The sequence below is a fragment of the Scophthalmus maximus genome, chromosome 13 (assembly GCF_022379125.1).
Source record: "Scophthalmus maximus strain ysfricsl-2021 chromosome 13, ASM2237912v1, whole genome shotgun sequence".
Lineage (NCBI taxonomy): Eukaryota > Metazoa > Chordata > Actinopteri > Pleuronectiformes > Scophthalmidae > Scophthalmus > Scophthalmus maximus.
The window spans coordinates 16,507,007-16,534,814 of NC_061527.1; the positions used below are offsets into that span (position 1 = coordinate 16,507,007).

General features: G+C 42.7%; 1 protein-coding gene across 1 annotated transcript; it reads right to left on the reverse strand.

The window, feature by feature from the left end:
• Positions 1-1,413: 1,413 nt before the first annotated feature.
• Positions 1,414-26,401, reverse strand: fgf22 (fibroblast growth factor 22). The gene is made up of 3 exons (XM_035648779.2): positions 25,321-26,401; positions 4,792-4,895; positions 1,414-3,119 (listed from the first exon to the last, which is right to left on the reverse strand). Exons 1-3 carry the CDS (start codon positions 25,697-25,699, stop codon positions 2,925-2,927), a joined length of 678 nt encoding a protein of 225 aa, XP_035504672.1. The 5' UTR covers positions 25,700-26,401; the 3' UTR covers positions 1,414-2,924.
• Between the last annotated feature and the right edge of the window lie 1,407 nt (positions 26,402-27,808).

The following is a 27,808-nucleotide window of genomic DNA, read 5'->3' on the forward strand; positions in this document are numbered from 1 at the left end:
AAGGCCAGAGCTTTTGATCAGGACTTCCAAAGGGATCCCTATTGTTTTGCTGGCGAGCACATTGACAGGACAGTGGCGGAGTAATGATAATTACAGCTCCCATTTGGTGTCCTTGGACCTGGCACCAGCAGCCAGTCGAAACCCTCAGGCCAAGAAGAAAGGAGAGATTCTTGGAGGGTTAAAGGAGTAGAGAGGAGAGGCACAGAGAAGAGGTGGTGGACACACTGTCAGGGAGGCGCGTCAATCGAGGGAACAGGCAGAAAATCTGATTACTTTGTGACCTGCATGTTTTAGTGTGTCTCTGTGTCTGCTGAGAGTTACACAACGATCGTATGTTCAGTGACGCATGTCACACTGAAATGTAAAACAGAAATGCACTGTAGTTCGCAGCAAGACAACAGAAACACGAAGATCTTTATTTTTGATACTTTTTGTTTAAAATAGGAAAGCTGGGCATTTTGGAAAATAGACTAATTCATTTTCTTCCCATTTGTTATATCAAGGTTGACACCACTCTCATGTGTCTGTACAGTAAGTATGAAGCTAGAGTCAGTTAGACAGTTAGCTTAGCTTAGCATAAAGACTGGAAACAAGGGGAAACAGCTAGCTTTGTTCTGTCCAAAGGAAACAAAATCCATCTACCAGCACCTGTTTCCAGTCTTTGTGCTATAGGCTTTGTAAGCTGGCCACATGTGGAAGCAAAGCTTCATATTTATTGTACAGATGGTAAGTTGGTCTTCTCATCTGATTCTGAGCAAGAAAGCAAATAAGTGTATTCCCCAAAATGTCAAACCTTTCTTTTAAATGACTTATTTGACTTCTGCACTATATTTTACAGTTAATATACAATGGTAGAACAATCACAAGTGGCTGTGTAGCTGCACAGCTGAGAATAAAGTCATTTGCATGGCTATTGCCAGACCCCCCATACCGATATTCAAGTGCCTCACCAAGACTTTTGGAGATGAACTACAGTGTGACTTCATGCCCTTCTGACCAGACATGTACCCTGTCGCAGTAATCTCACATTATGACAAACTGAAAGGTTGGCCTTTATTCACCCCAAACGGCTACTATTCATCCCAGACTCTCCTTTCTGTTCACTGAAAGGACCGAGTGGCCTCCTGTGCCACTGGAGTGCTCATCTGTGTGTTAATGACCTTGATGCTAGGTTGCATAGTTCATAACTGCAGACCTTTCATCAGACACAGGGAGGTCCTCCACATCAACGGATCTCCCTCTGTGAGTTTTGTCATGATTATGATGAGGAGGGGGATTATGTCGGAGAGCTCTGATGGAGATGTTACCGGCACTTAACATTCAGTGCCTGGCGGAAAACAAGATTAAAATCCCACTTCATAATTTTGTAAAAAGCTTGGTAGCATAAGCGAGTGAGCAATGACTCTTCATGTATCCACATTTTTTATTGAAGTTAACCACACTCAGCATGGACCAAGGCACTCAAATGATTTAACTTAGCTGAAATGAATCTTAAAACAGGTTTGTTCTGAGGATTTGGCCTCATGTACATCCTGCTATTACAGGCCTACAAACGAAAAACAGTTAAATTTATCACAAATGCACCAATATCCAGCAGAAATACCATACAAAATGAGTTGAGTATGGACAAATACAATTACTTTTCCCTTTCCTTTTTTAACAGTAGGACTACAATCCGACGCAACAAGTAAACAATAACAATAAACGACAACCTCAAACAGTTAAAGCGTACAAAATGTTTTAAATATATTAAATGCTCTATTAGCAACAGGTTTGTTGTTGAGAAAATGTTAACAAGAATTGACAGAGAGGGTGTAATAACCATTTACTACTGTGTACAAAGTTAATGATTTTTCTGCGGTGATTTCTGGTGTACCTACTGCCATTATAATGCATTAAATGACTCACTTATACTGATTGCTACCCTATTAGCTTTGGGCTGCTGGATGAAAGACGGGCGGAAGAGGAACATTATGACAGAAGCGCAAACATACAAAGGTCATCTCAGGAATCCAGCATGTTATCCCAGTAATTAGCTTAGTTTCTGTTCTGTTCTTGTCACATATGTTGATATACAGACATATACAGACAGAACAGTACATTTATCAATGTATCTGTGACTCAGTAGAGCTTTTCATCTCATCTTATTCGGTACCATCAGTAAAGAAATATCCCAAGCAACAGTGATGGTGTTAGTTTTACAGAAGGGCCACAGCCAGGATTTTAGAAAAACTGAGGTTATGATGAATTTTTTTTTTACTAATGATAAAACATGTTCTACTTTGAGTTTTACCATTTGTGAAACGGTGGTGCACATGTAACTTTTAATATATATGCTTACGATGAGAAATGTGTTGAGCGTGGTATGATACATTCACATTGTGTTTAGGATAAATTTGCAATATTAAAGGGGATGTATGTAAGTTTTTGCTACTGTGTGCATTAATAGCTGCTAAATAGCTATTTACCAATGTACTATTTCTTTCAATAATGATACTTACCATTTCAGATTGATAAATTGTATAATTTTTGCTGTGCCAAACAATTTCCTTCTCATTTAGATAAACATCTGAAAAAGTGTATATAACAAACCAGTTTCCAAGCATTGCTGTCCCTTTTCAGTCCTCTTACAGTCTCTCAAAGTCACCCAAACACCACTTTACATGCACTTCAGACACACAGACGTATACTGTACAGACAGATTCCCGAAGATATTGTAATTCTAGGGTATAGGACTGTTTAGAAAATGGAGAAAATAACTTAAAAGTACATGTCTAACTCTACAAATGTTACAGACCTCAACAAATGTACATTAATGTGACAGGAGGATGAAAAAATAAAGATCACGGTCACGGCTAGATCAAGACTAGTGTGAGGAGGCAGGTGAGCCAGCCAGTCGCCGCTCAGAGTTCAGACTTGGGTGGCTAGGATGGAAGCATAGGCAGGAAATGAGTGGATGGGTGTCTACGTCGAGCCTTGTGACCTCGCCGTGGCTTCCCACGTCCATTAAGCGAAACAAACATCTGCCTGCCGCCGTGCTTCCACCGGAGTGAGGCATACGTGTTGTAGCCATTCTCCTCAATGCGCTCCTTGAACTTGCAGCTTGGGTTGTACTTCACCTGTGATCAGAGGGAGAAGGATATAAGAGGTTAAGGAGGTCATAACAGATGAGTGTAAGGGCTGCTGTTGTTTACTCGGCCAGGTTCCAAAAAGAACACAAAAGTTAATGCCTGTTGTTATGGTCTGTTCACAGTGATCGTGACCTGAATTATTCGCGTAAGTATATTACATACAAAGTCAACGCTAAGACACGACTAGGCAGAAATCTTACGTCACTCACACTGGGCGTTGTGAATTCCAAAGGGCTTGGCAGAAAGTGAGCGAGGAAGTTGGACACTTGCTTTAGGCCCAGTTAGCACGACTGTCTTTCTGCCTTTTTTTACATTCAACAGTTCATTAAATGTTTACTTGTGTTTGTGTGGCTGTGTGTTTGTTCATAGGTGGTTTGTCGGAGAAAGTGGAAGGAAGGACGGGAAAATATTTGCACGACTAAACTCATGTCCGGTGTGAACTGAGCATTTCAGTAAAGTGTTTTTCAGGTGGTTGAGGTTTATGAGGGGATATTTTCCATAACAGATAATTTAGGTTAGGTTTGTCTTTTCAAGTCCACAATGGTAATGGCGGTGTTTAGCAATGCAGGTAGATGTGACCTTTAGAGACATCTGTCTCTGAAACTTCTTCTTCATCTATCCGATACAGTGGAGGTACATTAAATTGTGTTGGAAATGTTCAGAGCATTGGAAAAACTATTCGAAATGCTGTGCCTTTCCAGAAACACTGTTCTGGTTACTCTTAAGTTTTTATTGGGACTGATCGCTGAAAGCTGATCACTGACCGAGACTGATGACAATGAGGTCTGTGAAATATCGTGAGTAACTGGGATGTTGTTATTGGGACGATATTTTCATTTCTGTTCACCTACATCGTGTTGGTTCGGTAGAAGATATCTTAGAACCAATATCTGAAAAACCTTGGCAAATAAGAGCAATCTGAATTTTTTAGTGCATGTGTGTGAGATAACAGTAGGAGAACTGACCCATTAAGGTTCTTAAATGTATCAAAAATACAACCACAAGACATTCTGCTGCATTTCCCTTTCCAGATCATTATCATGCTGCCGTAATGTGGCTCTCTCTGTGATAGCATCAATATGAGCCTGGCATGAATCACCTGCCTTTTGGTTGCGGGAGGTTTTAGAGTTTCGTGAAGTCTACAGGTCTATTTATGTCCTGTCTTCTGTGTTCGCTTGTTGGGAGCACTTGTCTTATCACTGCTGGCAGATTGATTGCTAGAGATGAGCTAGACACCACACTCATGTCTGATTTGTGGTGTGTGACTTTAACAAAGAGAGGTGATTACTTTTGAAAGCTTGCTGTGCACAACAACAACTGGCAGACGACACAGACTTTTAAAGGAACCCAGCTGGCTCTTTGTCATTGCTGGTTGGGTGTCTTTTCTCTGTTATATCTATTTTGACAGTGGAACAAGCCTACTCAAGCTGCAGGTATCACCAAGCATGGCCCAGGTGTACAGCCATGATTGATAGTAACTCTGAACTTTCTCTGGACTTTCCAGGAGAAGATTCCTGAAATTTACCTTCACTTAAGCAGAATCAAACATGTTTGGGTAGGCACTCATTTGGGACCCCTATACACGTATACCACCCCCCCCCCCCCCCCACCTTTCCCACACACGACCTCCAGAAACAATGTTGCAAGGTTGCATACTCACCGATCCAAAGAGCGAGCCTTTCTTGGACATAGCTAAGTACAGCCCGGTGCTGACAGATTTGATGGCAACAACTCCCACACTGACAGATCGGATTTCCATCAGGCCTGGAAAATAAAAGAGAACAGGAGTCTGAGTTAGAAACATCAAGGTTTGGGAGTTTCCCCATCAAAAGCCACTTTATCATTAATGATTACCATACCAGACAGTCATATGCTCTTGGGAGAGAGAGAACCCAAGACAAGAAAAAATGAAAAGAAATAAAAACAACAGGAGATGGACAATGGCTCAACTATTGAGTATTTTGATGGACAGGTAAAAGCTTGACCATTTCAGAATAGATTTCAATTCTTTAGATCAGTAACATTGAACAAAATTGCAAATGTACCCAAATGTCTTTAACTAAATGAAAATTGTAACACCCTTCAATAGCCGCCATACACAGAATCTGAGCCTGATGCTTGTTACTTGAATCCATAAAGTCGTTCTGACACCAGATGTGACACTCTATCATGATGATACCCAGGGTTCTTTACTGAGGGACACAAAACCCTCTGTCTACCGGGCACTTAAACAGCCTCTCTAACTCACTTCACTCCACGAAAATGCTGGCAAACTGGTAGGCTAATTGTTTCCTCTGGGCACTGATTGCAAACAAGTCCCATGTGGCTCTCTCTTGATCTGGTTTTTGTCTGCATACAAAAATAAAGGCACACACCCATTGTCATGGCTACAACCGGGAGATGTTTTGGTGTTGACCTGAAGGCTTACCACAGGCTCCTGAATAGAAACTAATTGCTGGAGTCGAAGCTCTCTATGATGTTTTTTTCTGGCTCGATTTGCCCTCTTACACCTTCAAAAGCAACCTTATGTGGCACGCTATCTGATCAGAAAACAAAATCTTCTTTTTTACACCCCTGAAAACCACATCTTTGCAGAGAAAGCATGTAATCCTATTGCTCAAAGCCTTGGTACTGCTGGATATTGATAAAAAAAGGATTGTTGGATTTGTTGCAGAATCAGATGAAAGTGCTGAAGGGCAGATTAACCCAAAGCTTTAGGAAATGAAGGAGCTTGGTTGCTTCTGTACAACCGCAGATTTTGTACGGACTGGTGAGTTTCTGAATAGTTTCGCTGGTTAAACCCACAATTGCTACAGGAAAATATAAACTCAATGCATGAGTTAGCACAAATGCTCGCTCGCGAGAATGGTTTTACGATGGCGGATACCGTTCTGCTTGCGTGCGGATGCCGTTCTGCATGCATGCAGAGTAGAAATGTGTGTGTTTTACACTTGCTGTGCTGATCTGCTCTCTTGTATCAAACGCATGCGTGTGGTTTGTACGTGCGCAAGTTTTGAAAAGAAATAAACGCCATCAAATCTTTCACGGCACAATCACTCGCCTAAATGTTGTGTAAATGTTCCTGCTGTTGTGAACGAGTCTGAATTTGACAATCTCCTGCAGCGATCTTCAAATGAGAACGTCAAACTCCAGTTCATGTCTTAAAAGAGCGTAACACACACATGGTCATGGTTAGGGAATATCTGTGGTACTGGTGACACCAACATAATAAATAGTATCATTTGGTGCACAAAGATGCTACTAACTGCTCTTGACTACAGGACGGCTGCTAATACCATCGGACGACTGTTGCTCGTTTCAAAGAGCATATCTGAGAAAACCTAAAACTTGAAAACACATCTGCTGCTCCCATCACTCTAAACAAGCAACTATCTCCAACTTTTTTCTCCAGCTCTGAACATCACTAGTCGTGCTTACAAAGTGAGATCATCTACTTAAGGCCTGGACACAAAGAGGTACAAAGAGTAAAAAAGAGGACAGAGAAGACGGGAAAGGTAAACAAACACAGACTCCTGTTGAGTGTCTTTCTTCTCTGACAGGAGCGTGTAAATGAAGCCCTCTCTCTGCTCGCCACAGCTGCAGGGAAGGAGGGAATGCCTCAGTCGAGTCCATCTAGGTATGAGCCCAGCTGCACCCCCATCATTCCTACGTCGCCTCTGATCCTCTGAGGAAACATTAACACTTTGACGGCAGTCTCCTCTTTATGGGCTGTGTTTACAAACACCGGGTGTGCTATGGTGGCACCTGGAGCGTGCAAGGGACTCATAAGCAATTAGCTGAGGCCCGGCTGGTGATTGGAGCACTGCAAGGATTTATGGGGGATTAGTCCGGGCCTATGAAAACCGCTGGTGCCTGAAAGTGGTGCCAGCAGTAATTGCCTTTTTCTTTCTTTTTTGCTGGTTTGAGTTCCAGGCACAGTAGGTGCGTTGGAAGCAAGAGTTTGTCACGTCTGAGACATTGCAAGATGGCAATGAACAAAAAGATCTCATCTTTTATAAGGTAAAAAAATAAGAATTCTTAGAATTAAAATTCATTGGAAAAATGCTGAGTTGGTAGAGTTGTTAACGCATTTTGTATTTAAGCAACATTTTGGTGTAAAAATAAGAGCCGATGGGGTTTTCAAGTTTGTGTTATAGTGATCATTTTGTGAAGCACTTCAACAAAACTCCCCACGTCATTCTTGTGGCACATTGGATACTGTCGTTTCTCTCTTCTTGACTCAGATACCCTACATGTCACTTCATTCATACGTGGCAGTGTAGCAGCCAGCAGATACAAAAGATCTGAGGACATGAACTGAGGATTTCACATTGTCTACAGAAATCACTCGGGCTCTGGACGCTTGACCACACATCTATAAAGACCAGTTAGATCCATATAACTCACAGCTCCCCTTTGAAAAGTCACTCCATTGTGGTCAAAGTCTGAGAAATCAGAGTGAGGTATTTCAAGCTATTAAAGGTTTCTTTTTCCGAACTGCTGAATAATAATCATCACTTTACTGGTAGTGTGCATCAATATTGATGTATATTTGTAAAAGTACACATTTTCAGTTGGAATTGTGACAACATTTATTAAGAAATTATTTTTTAAATATATTTCTAAAAAAAGCAAACTGGAAGAATAAAAACTGTGCTTCCAAAGTTTTCTAAACCTTTCAGATTTAATTTGCTAATATATGATAAACACAAAGTTACATCCAAGTTTGAGCAGGCAATTAGTCCAGAGATACGAATAATTTTTTGAGGAAATCACAATTGAATGTGTGAAAATCATGTCTCTTTAGGCTCTTCAGAGCAAACTAATTTTGGATTACATTGACAAAAAAGCCTTGTATCTGAATATGCGACATTTAAAATATTTGAATCACGCAATGTGAAAGTTATTCCTGTTATATATCATAAAATCTGTAAATTATTAAGAAATTATAATTTACACAGACAGGCAAGAGTTTGTAAATCCTTCTTATTTTAGTATAATAACTGACTGTATTTAGAGAAAATGAAAGTGAGACTTAAAGTTTTTCACTAAAGATTTTTTTCCCCAAACCATTTCAACAATATCCTGATTAAATAGAACCGACAGAGGCAATGGAGACAAATTATCTCTTTGTTCTTGAGTTGCATTGGAAACTGAAGGTCACCTCTTCAGCGCGTTCTGCAGAGCAAGTATCAACTGATGGCCCTATTGAGCTCATGAAAAAGGTACTTTGGCTTCCCACTTGCAATTGGCCAGATCTCTTAACCTTTGACATGTTTTGGCTGGGACTGTCAATAAGCTCAAGCTGCCATTACAAGCAAATCCTGCACTATACATGTGTAGTCAACTGTGGACTTGCCATTTATTTGTCCTCTATGGGATTTTTAAAAGCATAGAAAAAGTCTTTTACCCAGTTTTTTTCTACTCTTTCTTTTCTTTCTGTCCCCCATTTTTGGACGTTATCCCATCGTCAGATCATTCAAGCCTTTTCTGACCTTGGAAAAAAAAGGCAGAAAGGACGGAGAGAGACACTCTCACGGGGTTCCCTTTTGTCAGACACATGGAATGGGGGAGGACGAGGGAGTGAGTGAGTGAGTACAGGCTGAAGGTGCTGCTTATAAGATGGGGGATTTGGGTGGTTGGGAGGCGCTTCCAATGGCTGCCCCCCCCCACCCCCCAATATAAGTCTTTGTTACTCACCTGAGAGGTGAAGAGCTAGACAAGGTCCTATTAATGACCAAGCATTTTCAATAGGGCTCTACAAAGTGTGGTAAAATGGTTCCTTCCATCACAAATTTAAAGCAGAAAAGAGTGAAAGACTGAGCAATGGCAGTGAGAAAAGAGATTTTTCTGATCCTTTCCTCAGGTCTTTAATTTCTTGGGTTGCCCCCTTGAGCAGCCCTCCATGGCTCAGTGCTCGACCGGAGCAGAGCCTGGGAATCTCGGAGTTCCCGCTGTGCTCCTGCTCCTGATTGACATACCTTTTCAATTATTTCACAGTTTGCTTGCTTTTTAAATGAAGAGGGCCCTGTTGTTTTTTTCCTTCTGCCCTCCCTTTCAAAATACAAGCTTTTCATGTTGGGTCTGGGCTGCCGGGCCTAATGGCTGTGACCAGCACCTTTGATCTGCCATGACCCCCTCGAATGGTCTGGTACTGGGCGAAGCAGCCGCCTGTGTGTATCAGCACAGACAAAGGCTGCATCACTCACTATTGCTTTAAACACCTTGAGAGATTACCATGACAACAGGCTCTAGTGGAAGCCTTCACAGGTGGTGTGATATGGAAACTTGTACGTTTACCCTTGAACGTACAGTAAAATACCAACCATTGATTAGAAAAGACTTCTTGAGAAGGAGGCTTTTGTTCGATTAAATCCAGAGGGGATTGTCACATGCATACAATTCACATTTTCACCAAGATATAAATATATTCTAGAATATTTAAGCAACTTTGGCTCATGAGAACTAGTGCCACGTTTTCATAGGTTTTTTTTAAGAACCACTAAGACATGTTTATTTGGAAGAAAACAATGCTACACTCCGAAAAACATTTAAATAACACGGTGACTACTCTCACTAATTTCTTCTAGGTGGTGTCATTTGCACATTGATATGCAGTGGTAACACGCTAACCTGTGCCATTTATTTTTATATACTGTCAAATACAACCTGCAGCTTTACACAAAACAGTCACTTGCACCTAGGGGTGTAGCACCAAATTCTGGGCCCTATAAGCCGTCTCTGTGCAGTCGGTCAGTGCAAGCATCTTGTTTAATTGCTAGACAACATCTAATGGCCATAGCAAGTGGCCCAGTACTTTTTTAAAGAATAAAACTGTTGAACTCGATAGTCAATTATTATTCTTTAAACCATGACTGGTCCTCAACCTTAATTATGTGTTGATTATTGTAATAATGACGACGAAGGTCCTCTAACCTTTATATAACCCAAACCAATCAAACCGTAGTGGTTCCGTAAGCTCTTCCATGTGTTTATTATTAAAAAAAAATTATAATGCATGTCCAATATGCCACCACCCCCGTGGCACTACGTCAGGAGATATTACTCAAGTTTGAATCAGAGGGTAGATAAAAACAACCTACATTGTCGTTCAGGGTTAGACTTTGTGGTAAATGTCCAGGTATGTGGAGGTTTGGAAGTAAGAAAATTAATAATTTCTCTTCAGCTCTTTGTTAATTTTTCACACTACTACTTGGGTCACTTTTCTTGTGTACACCTGACAGTAGCACCATGAATTCCTGTAGGGAGGACTGTGTGAAAGTGTGCACGTCCATCCCTATTTGTCCAGTTCATTATGTCGAGATGACAGAAGCATACAAAGCATATTGAGTTCTTGGAAAAACACTGGGGAGCCACTGGGGTAATAGATTAATAATGATTGCATGTAACTTACATGTATTTAGACCGCATATAAAAAAATAAATAGAAGATTAAGTTATAAAATATTTATAAATATTTATAATATAAAAACTAAGGTCAGGTTTACCTGCAGTTTAAAAGCCAACGAAATGCATGCAATGATTGCTCAAGCAATTATGAAATTCAAGCAATGATTAATTTGAAAGGCCATAAAAGGTCATCGTTGATTTGGGGCAGAGGTCAGGGTTTATATCCTGACGACAAACCGTGATTGTCCTTTCAGCATACTTTAAAAGGCAGAAGTGTGTCAGCACGAATCACTGCTTCTGTTTTAGTGGCTCTCAGGGCACGCAGGGATCATAAAATGACCAATTAATCTAACCTATTTTTAAAAAGTGTGCCCCCTGTAATATGTTTTAAAAAAAAACTCATAACACACCCCATTCAGTGAAACTAATTCCTAATTGTCTTTGTGAATGAAAAATAATCCAAACAGCGGATATCAGCTCTTATCTGACAGATGAAAGAATGTTTGCTCAGGAGACTCATATGCCAGGAGCCTGATATTTCGACTTTGGGGTACATGATACTGGGTCAGCTATGATCTCATTGCAATGAGTGGCTGATATGAAAGCTGATCTTCAGTTTGCTTTGCGGAGTATGACAGTAATGCCAAGAAGGAAATTGATCATTTAGTGTGCTGGACTTCAATTGTTCACAGCTGAATATTATTGTTTATTTCACTCCCTTTCAGACGGGAGAATGTAAATGAAATAGTTGAATACAGGCATGTGCACCAGAGCTACATCAACACTTCCATACATTTTGGCAGCAGCTCTACATGTTTACGAGGGTTTACTAAAGTGACTGGGACAACACCGCAAATTATAATTTTCCACATTTGTGAAGCCATGAAGGTCCATGTGACATCATCGTCCAATGTCTGCATGGCCACAACATGTGTGAACACATATCAAACAGATCCACGTCTACTGTTCACATATTTCTTCAACCTATATCACTCTGACGACCTGAACAGAGTACAGGTCAGGTCTAGGCAAAAACCAGAAGATAAAGAGTGGAATCACAACTTTTTCTGAATTAACACCCTTTAAAAAACATTTGAAAACATCAACAGTAATGTGGAACTGAGGGTGATATTCTGGGCACTTTGTAATGAAAACAAGATGTAAATGTCTACTATATTATTAAAAAAACCAAAGCATGGATGCGGCAGCTGGTGAACCCACAGATAATTGTCATCTGAATCAGCAGCTCCTCTTGGCTTCATGGAGCTTTAAAGTGAATTTCAGCTCATGTACAGCTGGCCGTCCTGCAACTGCTGGTTCACATCTATGTCTGCTGTTTTCAGTGAAGAGCTCTAATAGCCCACTGTACACTACTTCTCAGAACCATACAGCAGACAGTAAGCAACTATAGCTGGTGAAGCATCTATCTATCTATCTATCTCTATCTGCTGTTTTTAAACTTCTACCATTTAATACCAAATGATGAAACCCATAGATTGCTATATAAAGAAATACTGCAGAAAGTTGTGTGGCAGTTCCCTACAGGGAGAAGCTTCCGAGCATGGAGCATTTTTGGCGACATCCCAGTGAGCGATGTCAGAGCAGGTGTTTCACATCTGCTTTTAAGGGCTAAAGAACCTGTTTTTTTACAGGACTGATTGGAGTGCCACAATAATTTTCTGCCCTATGTCTTAAGTGACATTATAATTTAGGTATTTTTGACTACTAGCAAGGATAAGTGCATTTATGAGCAGTTGCATATCTTCTCACATTGCAGGTTTATTGTGCTATTCTATCAACACCTTGTCATGACCATTATCTGCAGCTGTTGCATATCCTATGAAAGCACGGAAATCACAAATCAGAGCATAGAGGACTAATGCCCCTATTTTCAAAAAAACGTCCAAGATTGTGGAGAAATAAAAAAACAATACAGCTTCCTCAGTTTTTGAGCAAGTTTTAGTAGGTTTAAGTTTTTTGAGCAGGTTTTAGTAGGTTTAAGGTCAACGTTAAACATTCCGCTCAATGTCAGCTGAAGCTTTTTCACGCACATAATTCCCTGGTTTACTCCTACAGAGGTCAGGCTTTATTATTGTGTTTAGGGATGGGTTTGCTTGGGGTTTCCCTGTCATTAATGTAAGACACCCTTGTTAAGTCAATGTCCATAATGTTTCATACACATGCTGATGAAATGATGACATTTTTTTGGTTTGAATAGGTGTGATCATGCTCAAAATACACATGAAGCAATGACCTCATTGGTTTCTGGACAGCAACCCAAATTTACAGTCTTTTTAACAGGGGCTGCACTAAGCCCACTGTGTGTGTGTGTGTGTGTGTGTGTGTGTGCTCTGTGTTGCAAGGCAGCTGTTGGTCTGTAGGCAGCACCTCCCTCCATTCCTACAAAGCGTACCTGTCTCTTTCCTTCCTTATGTCTCCCATCTGCCATCCTGCTACCTCTTCTGTCTCTCTCTGTCTCTGTCAGCCTATTTCCCTGCCTGGGTCAGTCCTTCACTCCCTCCCTCCCTACTTGCCTGTCTACACTGGGTCTCCGGCCAGATATGTCCGCTTCGAGCCCAGGAGCGCTGAGCCGAGCTGGGCTCATCACACACAAACAAAGACATGAAATGTTCAGACACACACACACACACACACTAAGCTCTCAGTTTTTTGTTACTATCTATAAGATAAGGTAGGAGAGTTATAAAAAATCTTCAAGATTCTTGATAGTGAACTGTCTAACCATAGTCTGATCCTCTGCCACATGTTAGTCAAAGCAACACATCCAAGCCAACATGCCAAAAAACTTGGCCCCGAGATCTGAATCTGTTCGTCAAATGAGGTCAGACCGTCTGGAAGTCTGAACAGTGTTTCTCTTGCCCAATTTAGCTCTGAACTCCTGGACAGTTAGAAGTCCTTTAACCTTACTCATGCTAGCTTTGATCAAACAAAATTTAAAATGTGCTTAATTATAGTCACAGCAAAGGAAATAAGAAACAGAATTATTCTTGCACCCCTTTTGGCTTTCTCTCTTTCTTTCTTGTGCTCTTGAACAGATCTAAACATGCTGTCACTTTCTAAAACTGTCATTTAGACTGTACACAATGTCCTCTAAATCTGAAGGAAGTAGGACACAAACAGTCCGCATGTGTGTGTATTTTTGCGAGTACATTCCCTTGCAGGTGGCCCACCCTGTCAAAGAAACAAGGACGGTGGATAGAAAGCACAAGAAGAAAGGAGAGAAAAGACTGGTGGAGGGCTGGTCTTCCCTGCCCACATATCACTTGCTGTTCCCACATTCCATCAAAATCTCTTGAGGGATGAGAGCGAAGATGAGACTGATAAGATTGTTTTTGTCCTGTCTTTTTAATCTCACTCTATACTCAGCAGCCTTGGGTCCAGTGACGGTTTCATAATTGCTATATAAGCAGCAGCAGTATAAGTATTAACTTTATTATCATTATCAGTCACGTTAACACAAACAGCGATGAAACGTATTTGTTCCTAAAGTGATTTGAGAAAATCTGTGGCATTCACCAATGTGTCTTTTAGAGGGAACGTTTTGCGTTATAGCCCCGGAAAGTGCAGCGCTGTCTGCTGTATTATATTCTCTCCTCCATTTCCATGACTGCTTTGTCCCCTTGACCAATGTCATGGACTTCTTTGCTTTAGCGAAACATTTTTAAGCATCACACCTCAGGTCAACCCACTCCCTCTTTATTTCAGCACTCTTTGCAGCTCTGCAGTTGGGGATATAAATCTCTCCTATCACCGAATGGGTAAAACGTCATCCATGAGGGACTACAGTACCTTAGTAGATGTAACAAGGAATCTGGAAACAATTTGAAGTGCGCTCTAGACTTGTGCACTAGCTGGTTTGCAGGCCGTCCCCCCTGCCTGCCAGACTGAGCCACTAAGGGTGGTGTAAAGCAGAGACAATCTACCTCTCTACAAGGCCGGGCCCTGTTTTTTCGAGCCTGTGAACAAGCCACATGGTGATGATCTGCTGAAAGCTGACTCCCACACTCCCTCGGCCCCAGCCCCGGCCGCAAGGGGTGACATTCTCTCACACACAATTCAGAGGTTGGTCTTCTTTCAGGACTCGCACTCGGCCCTGTTACACCCCCCCCCCCCCTTTCATACAGTGCTGCTGGGAGAAGTACTCCAGGGATTAGCCCAGTCAGGTCTTTCAAAGGCCATTAGAGCAAATTACAGGTATCCTGTTACCAGTGTGCTGGGACAGGCCAGGTGAGGGGCGCAGAGGCCAGGCGGGAGAGCAGGGGTCAGCTTGGGACAAAAAGACAAGGCCACCCTGGGCCCCACTCTATCGGAGTGTCTCCCTGGCTCCACAAATGGGTAGACCGGCATCTATGAATGGCTCACTTGATGGGACCTCAGAGACATTGTCTCACCACCGTAACTTTAGCCTTTTTTTCATGATGCCCCCCCCCCACCCCCAGACCTCACTCTCCCCACCCTGGTTTTTCTTGTATTTTGATTGATGTGGGCATGACTTTGACCAGATAAATGATCACACAAGCTTGAGAAATGTAAGAGTTTGACTGTAAAGCATCACCTCTCTACCCTATCGTATGATCAAAATGCTGCAAACACGTCATGTCCTGGCTGCAGCATGCACCACACAGAAAGCCCGGCCTTAGGTCAAAGATTTCATTTGAATTACATTAAACATTTCTACTTCAGACTAAATTGTAATGGCAACCACCCAGCCATTAATGTGTTCTGTCAATGAATCACTATGCTGCAGGCTTCATGAGACTGATGGAGTTGATAAAGTCATGGTGATGGCCACAGGGAGTTCCGCATCCTGCCATTTTCTCTGGACTACACACACACTCTTGCCCGCACAATCATGCCTCTTAGCCACTAGTGGAGGCCACACAAATACACGCGCGCACACACACACATGCCTCACCCTATACCAACCGGTGGATGGCAATCTAGTGGAGGAGATGCGGAAGTGTTTCATTAGCCAATTACCGCTGGTAGATAAAGCCCGCGTTCCCACAGTCCGCAAGGCCTGGGGTCAAATGTGACCAATTACCCCCCATCCCCTCACAGGACAGATTAGTTTGTCTGATTTATCCCCAGACAGACTGACCCAATACTCAACAATCACCATACACATCTGGATATATCTGTGCATGTGTGTGTGTGTGTGTCCTATTCAAATTCAAACACTCTGCTTTTACAGTCAATTGAATTGCCTAATGGTTATACCATTTGGCACTAAATGTGAGTAGAAAGATAAATGTTATGTAAAAGACAATGATAAAGCTCAGTGAAAAGCTCAGTTTTACTCATTACATTAGTAACAGGTCAAACAGTGGACCAGTGATGAAATGCTTTCTGCCACAAACACACTCCCCATCAAGTAATCTGCATGTACTGTCACCATTGCACTTCATGGTAGTTTTACCACTGAACACAAACTTCCTTGGACATGCTAAGCTGTGATTGAATGGAATGGGACATCAATCACTTTATTAAGGACCTCCAGGATGCTGAATCAGAGGGCAAAGACCCTCTGCTGATCAAACCCCGCAAATTTACAAGAACGACGGGGGCAAAGGTAACACAAGAGCACAATCTGAGGGAGTGGGTGAGTGGTCGGGTGGAAGGCGGCTGTCGTGGGGCTGAGGGATAGCAAAGGTGAAAAAGGTTAACGAAGGCAGTGTGGAGCCTGCCTGCTCGTTTGTGCCTGTGTGGTACTGAGGGGCCGCAATCTTGCAGACCAAGAGGCCTTTTCTTTAATCAAGGCAGGAGAACGGGGAGGGCAAACTGTCTCCAAATCATCCATCACATCCGTAACAGGCGAACTGCGAGCTATCAAAGGCTTTACAGATAGTTACGAGCAGATCTGCCCACTGAGAGCTTTGTGACTCACAGCTTCTGCAGTTTCCTGCACTCTGGTTCCCTGGGAAGGGGCGGCCGTGATGGCGGGATCCACATTAGACTGAGGTCATTCCCCAGTGCCACTAAATTGTAGTAAGCTGGTGTGTTGCATCTGTGACTGGTTTGGATGGTTATCCAGACCAGATTCAGCCCCCAACCACCCGCCAGTGAAAATATTACCGGGAGAATTAGCCTTTTCCTTTTTGGTTGATGTGTATATTGTCAGTAATGTATGATTGTATTGTTAATCATTTCAGCTCTTTGGCCAGTTGTAGCCACCTCAACCCCTATTATTTCTTTTTGTTCTGTATTAAAAAAGTACTCTGTAAACCAGTCCATTTAGTTCAGAGAGCAGTGCCAAGTGTAAGTGTGTGCATGTGTGGCTCAGGTGTGCAGCAAGGTTCCGGTTAGCGAGCACCCGAACACAGAATATTCTCTGTGGTCTGAGCTTGCCCCATATCTACATTATTAAAATGAGATGGGCTTACGGGGAGGTGACAGAAGGCACAAGAGTGAAATCAGGGCCATGTCAGAGCTGTCACTTGCTCCACTGGTCAAAGGGCCCTGACCCCAAATCCTATCCACTGCAGGGGAGGAGAGGGGGAAATGGAGACAGCAGACGGGAGAGAGATGGTGATATATAGAGAGGTGTGGACAAAAAAGCGAGAGACAGAGAGAGAAAGAGATGGTAGTGAAAGTGATGTGTAAAGAGAAATGGGTAGACAAAGAGTGCAAGAGTGACTTGATGTATTGTGGAAACCTGGTGCTTCATGCAATTTCTTTTATCTGCAGAAAAACCTAGTATGACAACTGCAACTTTTTCTTTCAAGCTGCTTTCAGACATGTACTAAAGTCATGACATTTTCCTGAACTTTGGGGTTTGTATGTGAGAACGCAAATGTCTACAAACCTTGCTCCAGAAATTTTCCGGCTAGCCCCCAAGTGGAGATTACAGAAAATATCCAAGTGAGCTCATGTGAGAATACAGCAAGAAAATCTCTGGAAAATTCACAACGAGCGCATAAATTGTCCTGCTCTTGTGAATGCATCTGACACGGACGATCTCCTGCTAGGTAATTCATATTTCAGCAGAAAACTACGGAAAATGTCCTGATTTTCTAGGGGGGAAAAAAAATGTCTGAAAACAGCTTCAGAGTGAATCAATATAATTAAATAGTCAAATTCATACAAAGGTAACATCTGGGAGGGGGGTGTCATAGATGAATGCTAAGATGCTACGTCCACTTTCTCATTCTCTGTCAATAGCGACGATTCGTTAAGATTTAAATGCGTAATGTTTGTTTAATAGAAAGAAAGCTGCTCTCTGGACAAAGATCTCTGTGTCCATACAGGAGTGGCCTTCGTATGGTGTGGACTGGACTGCCTCATATCGCTGCAATGCGCCTTTGCCACCCTCTGTGTTCTAATGAGGAGCATGGTTTTCCATACGGGAAAAACACCCTTGTGAACACACACATGCACATGTCAGCGTGCGCTTAAACACACACACTTGAATCCGTCTGACTTGAGTGCAGGGTAAGGTCTGGTTCGTATTAGCCATTAGGGAACGGAAAAGCACATCTTTTTCAGTTTAGGGTCCACTTCATGCTCCCACAGTGGCACGAGTATAAACACAGGCACATGCATTCGAAATGTACACACACATTCAAAGGGCCCTGACACGATACTCACATCCTGCTCGTGTTCGTTTAGCAAAATGGCCTCAGAGATAAAAAGCAGGTACGAGTGGATGTGTGTAATGCAGTTCAGGGAAGACGCTGTAAATAGTCTCAACCTGTTGGCATGCATGGACCTGCACCGGAGTCGCTGTTTTTAGCCTGCCACATTTGCATTAATTATCCTACTTCTAGTTTCAGGAAACGCATTTGCAACAGTTATTTAGTCCAGACAGTGACTTTCCCTGCTTCAGACTTCAAGGCACAGCCAAAAAGCTTCAGCATGGAAATTGCAAATTTACATTCTACAGCTTATTTGTTTGCATTCTGTAAAATATCATCTAAATCTGAAATGTAATCCAAATAATTGACATCATTTGATTTCCTTTTTACCTAAAATTTGAGGTTTAAATTCCAGTCCAAGATAGGTATACCCTGTTTCCACACAGTTCACTATATGGCTGCATTTCTATGTTGGGACGTATTCAAATCTGAACTCTTCTCCATAGACATCAAATAGAATGCAGAGAATTGTGTTTACATTTCACATTGGAATTTTTCCTTATCTGAGTTATAAATGGTAACAATGAAAAAAACTTGAACTTCATATTAAGTGCGTCATTTGAAGAAATGAAAAGCACCCTTTTCCCCATTGAGACGCCGTAATTTAACATATTTCTAGTGTGTAACACATAGCCAGGAGCTGTTGACTTGACATTTATGACTTGATTGCCTGACAGCAAGTCAATATTTAGCCATGAAAATTGATGGGCAGGTTGTGGGTGAGTGGGATAGAGAGACTGAAGTCTATTGAAAGTGCACGGAGCTCCCATGGTGTTGAACTTCACAGGGGAAAAGGGTGGAGTGCTCCATATTTACCACAATGTCACCTAAGAGAAAGAGTGAGGCACCTGATTTAACTGCCTCTTATTGCTCACTTTATGATCTGGACAGGGAGGGATATCTGGACAGGGAGGGATATCTGCCTTGCGGGGAACAGGTGCATTACATTCCTGCTATTATTGCTTCCTAGTCCCTGGCTCCTTGTGAGTTTAGGTTCAATTTGAACACTTTTAAACTCCTGTACTGTTGTCAGTGAGCGGTAGCTGTATTTAGCGATGCCAAGTTGTCCCCCCCCATCTACAGCAGGGGTTTTCTCTCAACTTCTTTATTCCTTGGCCAGTGGTTAAAAGCCTTCCAAGACATGGTGTCTGGCTCTGTTCGAGAAAGGAGGTGAGAGGCTTCATTGGAAGGGTCGAAACAAAACCATCAATCTGTCTTGGTCTATCGAAGGTTGAGGCGAGACCTCTCTCCTCTGACTTAATGGGCTGATTATGTCTCAGTGCTTGTGTGTGTGTGTGTGTGTGTGTGTGTTAGTGTGTGCATGAGTCGTGAGTGGCGGCTGTGTGACGAGTATTTCCTTTGGGTAATGATGTCAAACATGTGGAGCTGCATGAGTAAGACTGGCTGACCAACTGTTCCCAACTGATCGGACTAATACTAATTTTACACCTTTTACAAAAAAATAAGTCATTACTCATTGGAAAACAAATACAAGCAAGTAATGGTTATTTTTTTCTGGCCCAAACAATGTTTAAAGAGTCAAACCTCAGTCTCTCTGCATTACACTCTGTAACTGTTTTTTATGTTAACACTCTTTCTTCCAAGAATTTCGGACTAAATTTATTTGAACCTTCTTTAGAAGTCTTTCAGAACCAACATCTCTCATCAATGGCTCTAATGTCGAAAGAGCTGTTTAATGGCACTGTGAGGGCTTCGCTCCTTTGTGTTCCCTTCACACCCATGGGATATTCAGAAGTGTGGGACGTTATGAAGGAATTGGCTGATGTTGCCAAGGTCAGACTCTATAAACCTGCTGATGAACCCAGTGGATCTAAGAGAGGAGAGACAGCCAGTCTGCTAAAGGTTGTTAGCAACTAATTGCTACATTTCTAGAGCCCATTCAAGATGGGCCATCAGACCAGGGATGCCCGGCTAATTAGGTTGACACTGACACTCTTGTTCTGCGATGTTCCCAGGACAGTGATAGTGTTTGCAGTTTTGGGGGATTCGACATGCATGTTCACCATGCATGTTTGTGCCAGTGGTGTTCTATTTAGCTTTCAGCCTGTTGATACCTGGAACAGCTGTCGATTTCCATCTGTCTCCCATAGGCTGAGGTCATGCACTGTCCTCATTGGGGGGAAATAATAAATGCATGATTCGTGGGACTTTTGGTGAGTGTTGGCATCCAAAATGTCCACGAATCCCCTCTCGGTTGAGACGACCCAGAGGAAACCTTACATAATGCCTAATGAGCAACGGGAAACGCTCCAGCACTCCTCTAGCCTTTAATTTCCACCTCAATACTGAGCAGAGCACGCCCAAGCCCTTCTCCTAGCCTCATTAACATGTGTATTCTCCCAATTCAAAACAACAAAGCACTTCCTTCAGCCAGGTGCTTCCCTCTCTAGCCCCACCAGACCCGGTGCTGTTGATCCAGTCACATCATCCCGATCTGAGCTGTCCCAAAAGTGAGTCATGGTTGTGGATGTAGAAAGGCCAGGGCAGAATAAAATTTATAAAACATTTAAAATGGCAGACAGAGCAGAACAGACATCTTGTAATGTCTTTGGCATGTGAATGCCATTGTCACCAACACATCTGACCTGACACTTGATCAAAAAGCTGTTTAATTTCACAAAAATTACACTATAAAACTTATTGTCAACTAATATTGTTTGGCAAAATGACAAAGTAGCATATAGGTTGGCATGACCCTACTCCTAAAGATATATATACAATTTATATATATTTTTTTAAATATTTATTTTATAATTTATGTTATATAAAAGATTGGCAGTTAAGTTGAATATGTCATTTTAATGCCTAAAAACCTGTTATGCTCCAGCATGTGATGCTCCAGCATGTGAAGCTAAAGTCACTTATTTTTTTGTGCAGTTTATTACATTTGATTGTGACATGTCTCAGTTGCTAGGAGAAATGTCTCCTAGCAACTGATTTACTTGTTTTTATCTCTTTATTTGCTAAGACATTCATTCATTTTTTTTAATGGCGCCTCTCTATTTAGTAAATCATTCATTCAAAACTTGCTAGAAGTTACTATATACTTAGTAAGGACTTTACTCAGAAATAGTAATGGACTTATGACTAGCAGTTGCAACCCAGTACACAAAATAGCATCCGCTCGATATCATCTACATTTTACGACTCTTTGCAGATGCTCATTTTCATCACTGTGCTGTCAACTGAACCTTTTAGTTGGATTCAGTCTGTCTGCAGCAAGCAGCCTAACTTTTCCCATTTTCAAATCAAAATCATTCTCATCTTGGTGAGTGGCAGTTTCCCCAGGTCTACAACTAGTGTGAATTATTTCCACAACATATTTCAGTGGGTTGGGGAATTTTCTTCTTATGGGTCACATCCAAGTCAAATACGCTCTTGAACTTGGAAAACTCTCACCACAAGCAGCAAGATGTCGGACACCAAGGGAAATTTGGTCAACAAAGCACGCCCCGGCAGTGAGGGTTGCAGGGCTGTAGACTCAGAAGGGAGCTAGTCGGGTCGCAATAATTTCTGCAATTACAGTTGGTCGATGAGGTGACCTTATTTTGGAAAGGATGAATGGGCTGTCACTACCTGGAGACTGCACAAGTGTTTTATGCCTTCAGCCACACACGCGTGAAGTTTAACAGTCCATTCTGTCTAATGAGATGAAAAATACGACACGTAGAAGAAAATATATGCAGTGCAAAAGTTCCAAAAATTATTTGAAAAAAACAAAATAGTAAGCGTGGAAGAAATAGAAATAAGGCTTCTAATTAAACCAATAAAAAATAATCACTTTACAGGAATGAATTGATTTGACTTAAGTGGCTATACGAGGAGTGTTTGTTTCCTGTATTCTGCTCTATTCCTCACTCCGTTGTGTGATTCGCTGTTGCAATCGATCGTGACAATGTTGCTGGGTGTGCCTGCACAGCTGTTGCGCTATAGATGTGCCTAATTCGCAGGCTATGACCGATGACCCAGGACAGGATATGATGCATACCTGCCTCTCGAGCTGTTGTAAACACTTGGTTGTGTTTTTCCTCAGGATAATTTTCTGCTTTGCCATAGGTCAAAAGAAAAACAAGGCCCTCCCCTTCGATCCTTCAGACTACTGGACTTTGTCTCTTACTGTGGATAGGTCATGTTATTTTTAGCAACTTTGCTGATCAAGAGCTTTGTAATTAGGTGGATCTATGTTGAGAGAATGTGGTTTCACACAGTGTGGTCCGACAGTAGTTTGGTCATGTTATCCTGTCTCTCTAGTTTGATTAACAAATGCTTAGCTGTAGAAGTCCAATGCGCACGTTTGCTTGATTCTGATTGCAAACTTCAGGAACAGATACCGGAAACATCTGTCCGTGTACATTTAATTTTTTTTCACAGCACTTTGGGGATGTAATTGATACACATTTAGTCTGTCCTCTTTGTTGCAACTGAGAGTTTTGAATTTCATCGCTCTGCAAATGTAATCTCTTATTTGTCCTTTAATAACATCTGATAGGGCACTTAAATGACTCATGTGCAATATCGCTTCTTGTCATTCTATTAGCCAAATCCTTATGAACTGAAATGCAAGTCTTATTCACAAAAGTCCACTCATTCTCTCTGTCTCCCTTTGACTCCTTCCAGCTCTCTCATCCTTTAAACCCTCCGTCCCTCTAAATCAGTCTTTGTCCCTCTTGCCTCTCCTCTCAGCTGTTCCATGCCCCTACTCCACTGGGATTGATACAATATTTTCCAACCTCAATTAATCAGAGAGCCTGTTGACTAAATCCAACTGTTTTTGCACCTGAGAGGGAGTTGGGAGTTGGAGCTGGAAAAACTGAGTGGGGTGGAGGTGAGGGCTGGAGCCTGGGTGTAGCAGGCAGAGCTGTCGGGGCAATATAGCTGTGTCAGAGACAAGAGTGAAAGCGCAACACAGAGGACAGAGGAGGGGTCGGCCAGACTGCTGGGCAGCGTTTGTGAGTCAGGCTGAGGACAGTCCTGAGCTGACAGTCTGTTAACCTGTGCTGGGCAGCGCTATTTAAAAGTGTAATCGGTCTCCACCCTTTTGTTCCTGCATCTCCCCCTCTAGGTATGTAGAGTACAGTATGTGTCCATGCAAGCACGCCACGCACATGTCTGCATGATGAAAGAAAAGATTTGTCCAAAGTATTGATTGATTGAATCTTAAAAAGAAATGCATCCTCTTTCCTGTGTAAGATGTGGCAGGCGAGTATCTATGCCACTGCTGTCATTAAAAATGTACAACTTCCTGCCTGTCCGGCATGGCCACCATATCAGTATCAAGAAATGATCTGGGTATGTGATGGAGGAAATGTAGCCTAGCATAGAAAAAGAGTGAGACCTCAAAATGGCCTCAAACAAGATCCGTCCCATTGTGCGGCGAAGCCACACACAGACCACAAGGTCCATTTTGTTACATTTAAGGCAAAGCCTACATGACCACTGGTTTGGCAGTAAGCTTAGCTCAGAGCGCAGGTACACACCCTCGCTCTGTGTGAGCTCTGAAAGAATCGTTCTTTCCACCAAAGGAAATGAGAGGATGATGGCTTAAGTGTATGAGGACATTATATTTTAGGGGACTGCACTTTTTTCAAAGAGAGCTGCTCCAAACACCGGAGCATAAATGACATTAATATGGCAAGAAAAGGCGTGTCACAATGCCCAGACATCAATTTTGCTGCCATCCAAAGACCTTGAACACTTGTTTCAATTTAAACTCCCTTGTGTTTCCAAATTGCTACCAGTCTTCCAGCATGACTTTTAAAGTGTCAAATTTGTTTGAGAGTAATATTTTATTATGCTAGCTGACACATATTACAACGAACATGAGAGAGTAATGTCTCAACTTGGAGAAGCCAAATTTACCAATTTTAACACAGCAATAATTCTTTTCAACTTGAAAATTCCTACCTGTGTGTGTGGTTTTAATAGATTCTGCCAGGTGACAGATCCTGACAGGTTAACAAATGTCATCCAGTCTACTGCTGGGAGCTTAAAGATACTTTGGCATCAGACTGACCGGTCTGTAAGCTGGACGCAGCAGCTGCTCTGCCCCCAGTAGCTGTGTGGAAAAATCTGACTCACCCACTTGTATAAAAAAGCATTAATGACCAAATGCATAAATATTACCCTCAAAGGCATAAATGTCTCCAAGGGCTATCCAGTCAGTCAGTCAGCTAGTGACTAATGGAGAGGCAGGTCAGATCATGACCAGAGTCGGCTCCTATGACCTGGTCAAGAATCCAAGACACCCACTGATGGACACACCCAAAGAGGCTTATAGAATAACCTGGGTCTATCTGGATCTGCTCTGCTACGTATGCTGAACACAATAGTTGGTACTTTTGGAAATGTTGTCCTGTCTGAGCAGGTGCTAAGAGATGTGACAGAGACAGCAGATTCCAAAGAGGGAATTATAGCTGTGAGCTCGATTGCCAGAAAAATGTGATGGCAAATTATTGTCAGTGCAGTGCTCAGTAAGGTAAACCCCAATGATAAAGCAGGTTATATTTAAATGGCCAACTCACTGTTTAAGCCTGAATTTACTACCTATGCACACCCACATGGGCAGACATGCACATACACATTCACTCTTTCAGTTTATATCAGACTTCAAACTTACTTAAAGTTACTTGTAGACAGTCAAACTGTGAACAGCACATGTTAATCCATGTTTGCTTTTGTTGGAAGAATGTGCTGGTCGTTTACACCTGCTACTTACATGATGCACTTCCATCACAGTTTTGACAAGTTAATCCCTAGTGAAACTCAAGCTTCTTTTTTTTCCCCCACCACCAGTTTGCATCGCCAACTGATGCTCAATGTCTTTCCTCAAGTCAGCTTTTCTTGTAAACTCAGTGCCGGCTGTCCTATGAGGAGCCTAAAGTGTATTCCCTTCTTACATAGCAACGCGCCTCTCATGCTCTAAACACAACACAAATAGCTCAGCGGTGATATAACCATAGGATATCCCCATGAACTGCTATAAATGTGAACAGATAAGAAAGTCCAGCCATAACAATAAAAGAGAGAACGTCACAGGGCATCTCTGACAGGCGATACACGTGACCCACAGAACTTAGATGCACTCTGGATGTGCCGGCTACTTACTGTCTGCGTAGTTTTTCCGCCGAGTGCCGTCCACCTTGCCCGTTTTGTCAATGCACAGGAAGAACTTGTTGGCAGAGTAAAGCCGCCGAAGTCGGACATCGCCCTCTAGGTGATTGTAACTGCGAGTGTGTCTTTCCAATGTCCATGAGCAGTTGATGCCACTTGCAAGCACCTGAAGTGGTTCATGCCCTACCCCAGGAGGACAGGCCCCTGTGGCAGTGCCAGCGGTGACCAGGAGCAGAGTGAAGCATGCCAGGCAAAGGGAGGCTGTGCTAGGCAGATGGAGAAACAGCCTGGTGGAGGCTGCAGCAGTAGTAGTGGTGGTGCCAAGGGCAGGTTCAGGACAGAGATGGGCTACGGACGGCGTCCATCTGCACATGGTGGGTCAGACTCCCAAGGTGCACCTTGTGCAAGCTGTAGGCATGCTGATGATCAGGAGATGTCCCAGTGGAGGGATGACAAGAGGGTGGGAGTCCTAAAGAGAAGGGAGGGAAAATTGCACTCACAGATCCACTGGATGTCACCAATGACCAGTCTCCACTCTGGGCTGAGAGCAGGCCACCCTAGAGCAACAAGCTTGTTTCTCCAGTTGTCATCTTCAGTCGTGTCTGCCTGTCTGTCCAGTTCTTTCATAAAGTGTTGTAATTAAAAGATTCCACCTTTAAAAAGATCTTCTTTAATCCAGCTCTTGTCTCTCAGATTGTCTTCCTCCTTCTTCTTTCCCGGTCCACAGATAAAAGTCCTGGGATGTATGAGGATGCGTGAGTGTGTGTGTGTGTGTGTGTGTGTGTGTGTGTGTGTGTGTGTGTGTGTGTGTGTGTGTGTGCGCGTGTGAGTATTTGTTTGTCTGTGTGAGTGTGTAAGGATGGTGAGTGTGTGTGTTTGCACCTCGCAATGCTCAGCTCTTTCCAGCTGGACAGTAACAAGGTGCCTGTCTGAGCTGCTGGCCCGCGCCTGAGAGGGAGTTGGTGACTGACTCTATGCGTGTGTGTGTGTGTGTGTGTGTGTGTGTGTGTGTGTTTGTGTGTGTGTGCGTGTATGCGTGTGTTTGTGTTTGTGAGTGTGTGTGTGTGTGAGTGTGTGTGTGTGTGTGATACTGGGAGAGGGAGAGAGAAAGAGACGGAGTGAGTGAGTATGGGAGGGAGAGAGCAAGTGTGTGTGTGTGTGTTTGCGACAGAAAGAGAGAGAAGCAGTGCGAGTGTGTTTGTATGTGTCAGAGTGAGTGGCAGTCAGCGAGTGTGTGTCAGCCAGCACGGGGCAGTGAAGCAGTAAGCTAATGGCCTCACGCTCTGCTGTGTGCAGTCAGTCAGCCGGCCCTCTCTTCTCTGGAGGCACCGGCTGAGCTGTCCTGCATTTTATCCTGGGCAGGGCCAGCATCTAGGGTGTTGAAAGAAGAGGGCTGGGGGTGGGGTGGGGTGGGGCCACCTCTCTCATTCATAACCATTTCAAACAAATGAGGAAGCCTGCAACGAGCACCATTCCCTCTCTGTTCACACTCAGAAAAAGTTTATTCTGTGTGAAGTACTTCGTTTCCCTACCTGAGGCTTTTTATTATCCTCATGTCACGGCCACAGGCACCTGGAAAGACTTACATCCCCTTCCAATCCCATGACCTCTGCTGTCTCCCCCTTGTTGTGAGTGGTGCGGCGTTGTGCAACTCGGTCAGACCAGCTCCATTACGGTCCAGTGACCCAGCTAGGAGGATGTTTTCTTTCTTTTCTTTTTACACCTTCACTCTTTTTTCCCCTCTCCGGCCACATGGGGCAAATTATGGGAGCCGTTCCTTTTTTTTTTTATGGCTGCTGGTTTGAATCATCAAGCAGTCGGAAACACAGAGCAGGTTGCAGGAGTGTCGGTGGAGTTAATCCAGATGAAGCCTGAGAGACTTTCTGATCACCTGTGTTAATATTTCAATGAAACACCCTCTCTGATCTTTGTCATTTAATTTTGGGAGAACAGGACGGAAATGAAGAACACCTTTTTTGTGACTTCCCACACTCCTGTCTGTGTTTTTTACGAGCTGTGTGATGAACTTGATTAAGACAAGGAGCTCAGCCGAAGCAGTCCAGACAACAGTGGTGACTCGCAACAACAATTTGAAGAAGAAGAAGAAGAAGAAGATGGAAAAAATGATATACATATTCTACACTATCTGAATTCTAAGCCGTTTTTTGACATTTGGTAAATGTGTTTTTTTCATCCTTTTTTTTTTAACCACAAGTCAGAAGATTAATACCACTCTTATTACTGCAGGTAATACAGCAGGCTTCAGCCAGTTAGCCTAGCTTAGCATTAAGAGCTCTGTCAATTATTTAATTTTTTTTAGAAATCAAATATCCAGGCAACCTGCAGAAAAGGTTACTGGTACTTGTTTTGTTTTTTTGTAAAGCTTATACAAACATATAACATGTCATATATATATATACATATATATTGATAGAAACATAGAGTAGGGACACACCGACATATCGTCAAACAACTCACATCG

Coding starts and splice junctions, on each gene's coding strand:
- fgf22 (XM_035648779.2), bottom strand. CDS start 25,699: ATGTGCAGATGGACGCCGTCCGTAGCCCATCTCTGTCCTGAACCTGCC. Junction 4,896..25,320: donor GCGGAAAAACTACGCAGACA/GTAAGTAGCCGG, acceptor TTTATTTTCCAG/GCCTGATGGAAATCCGATCT. Junction 3,120..4,791: donor AAGGCTCGCTCTTTGGATCG/GTGAGTATGCAA, acceptor CTCTGATCACAG/GTGAAGTACAACCCAAGCTG.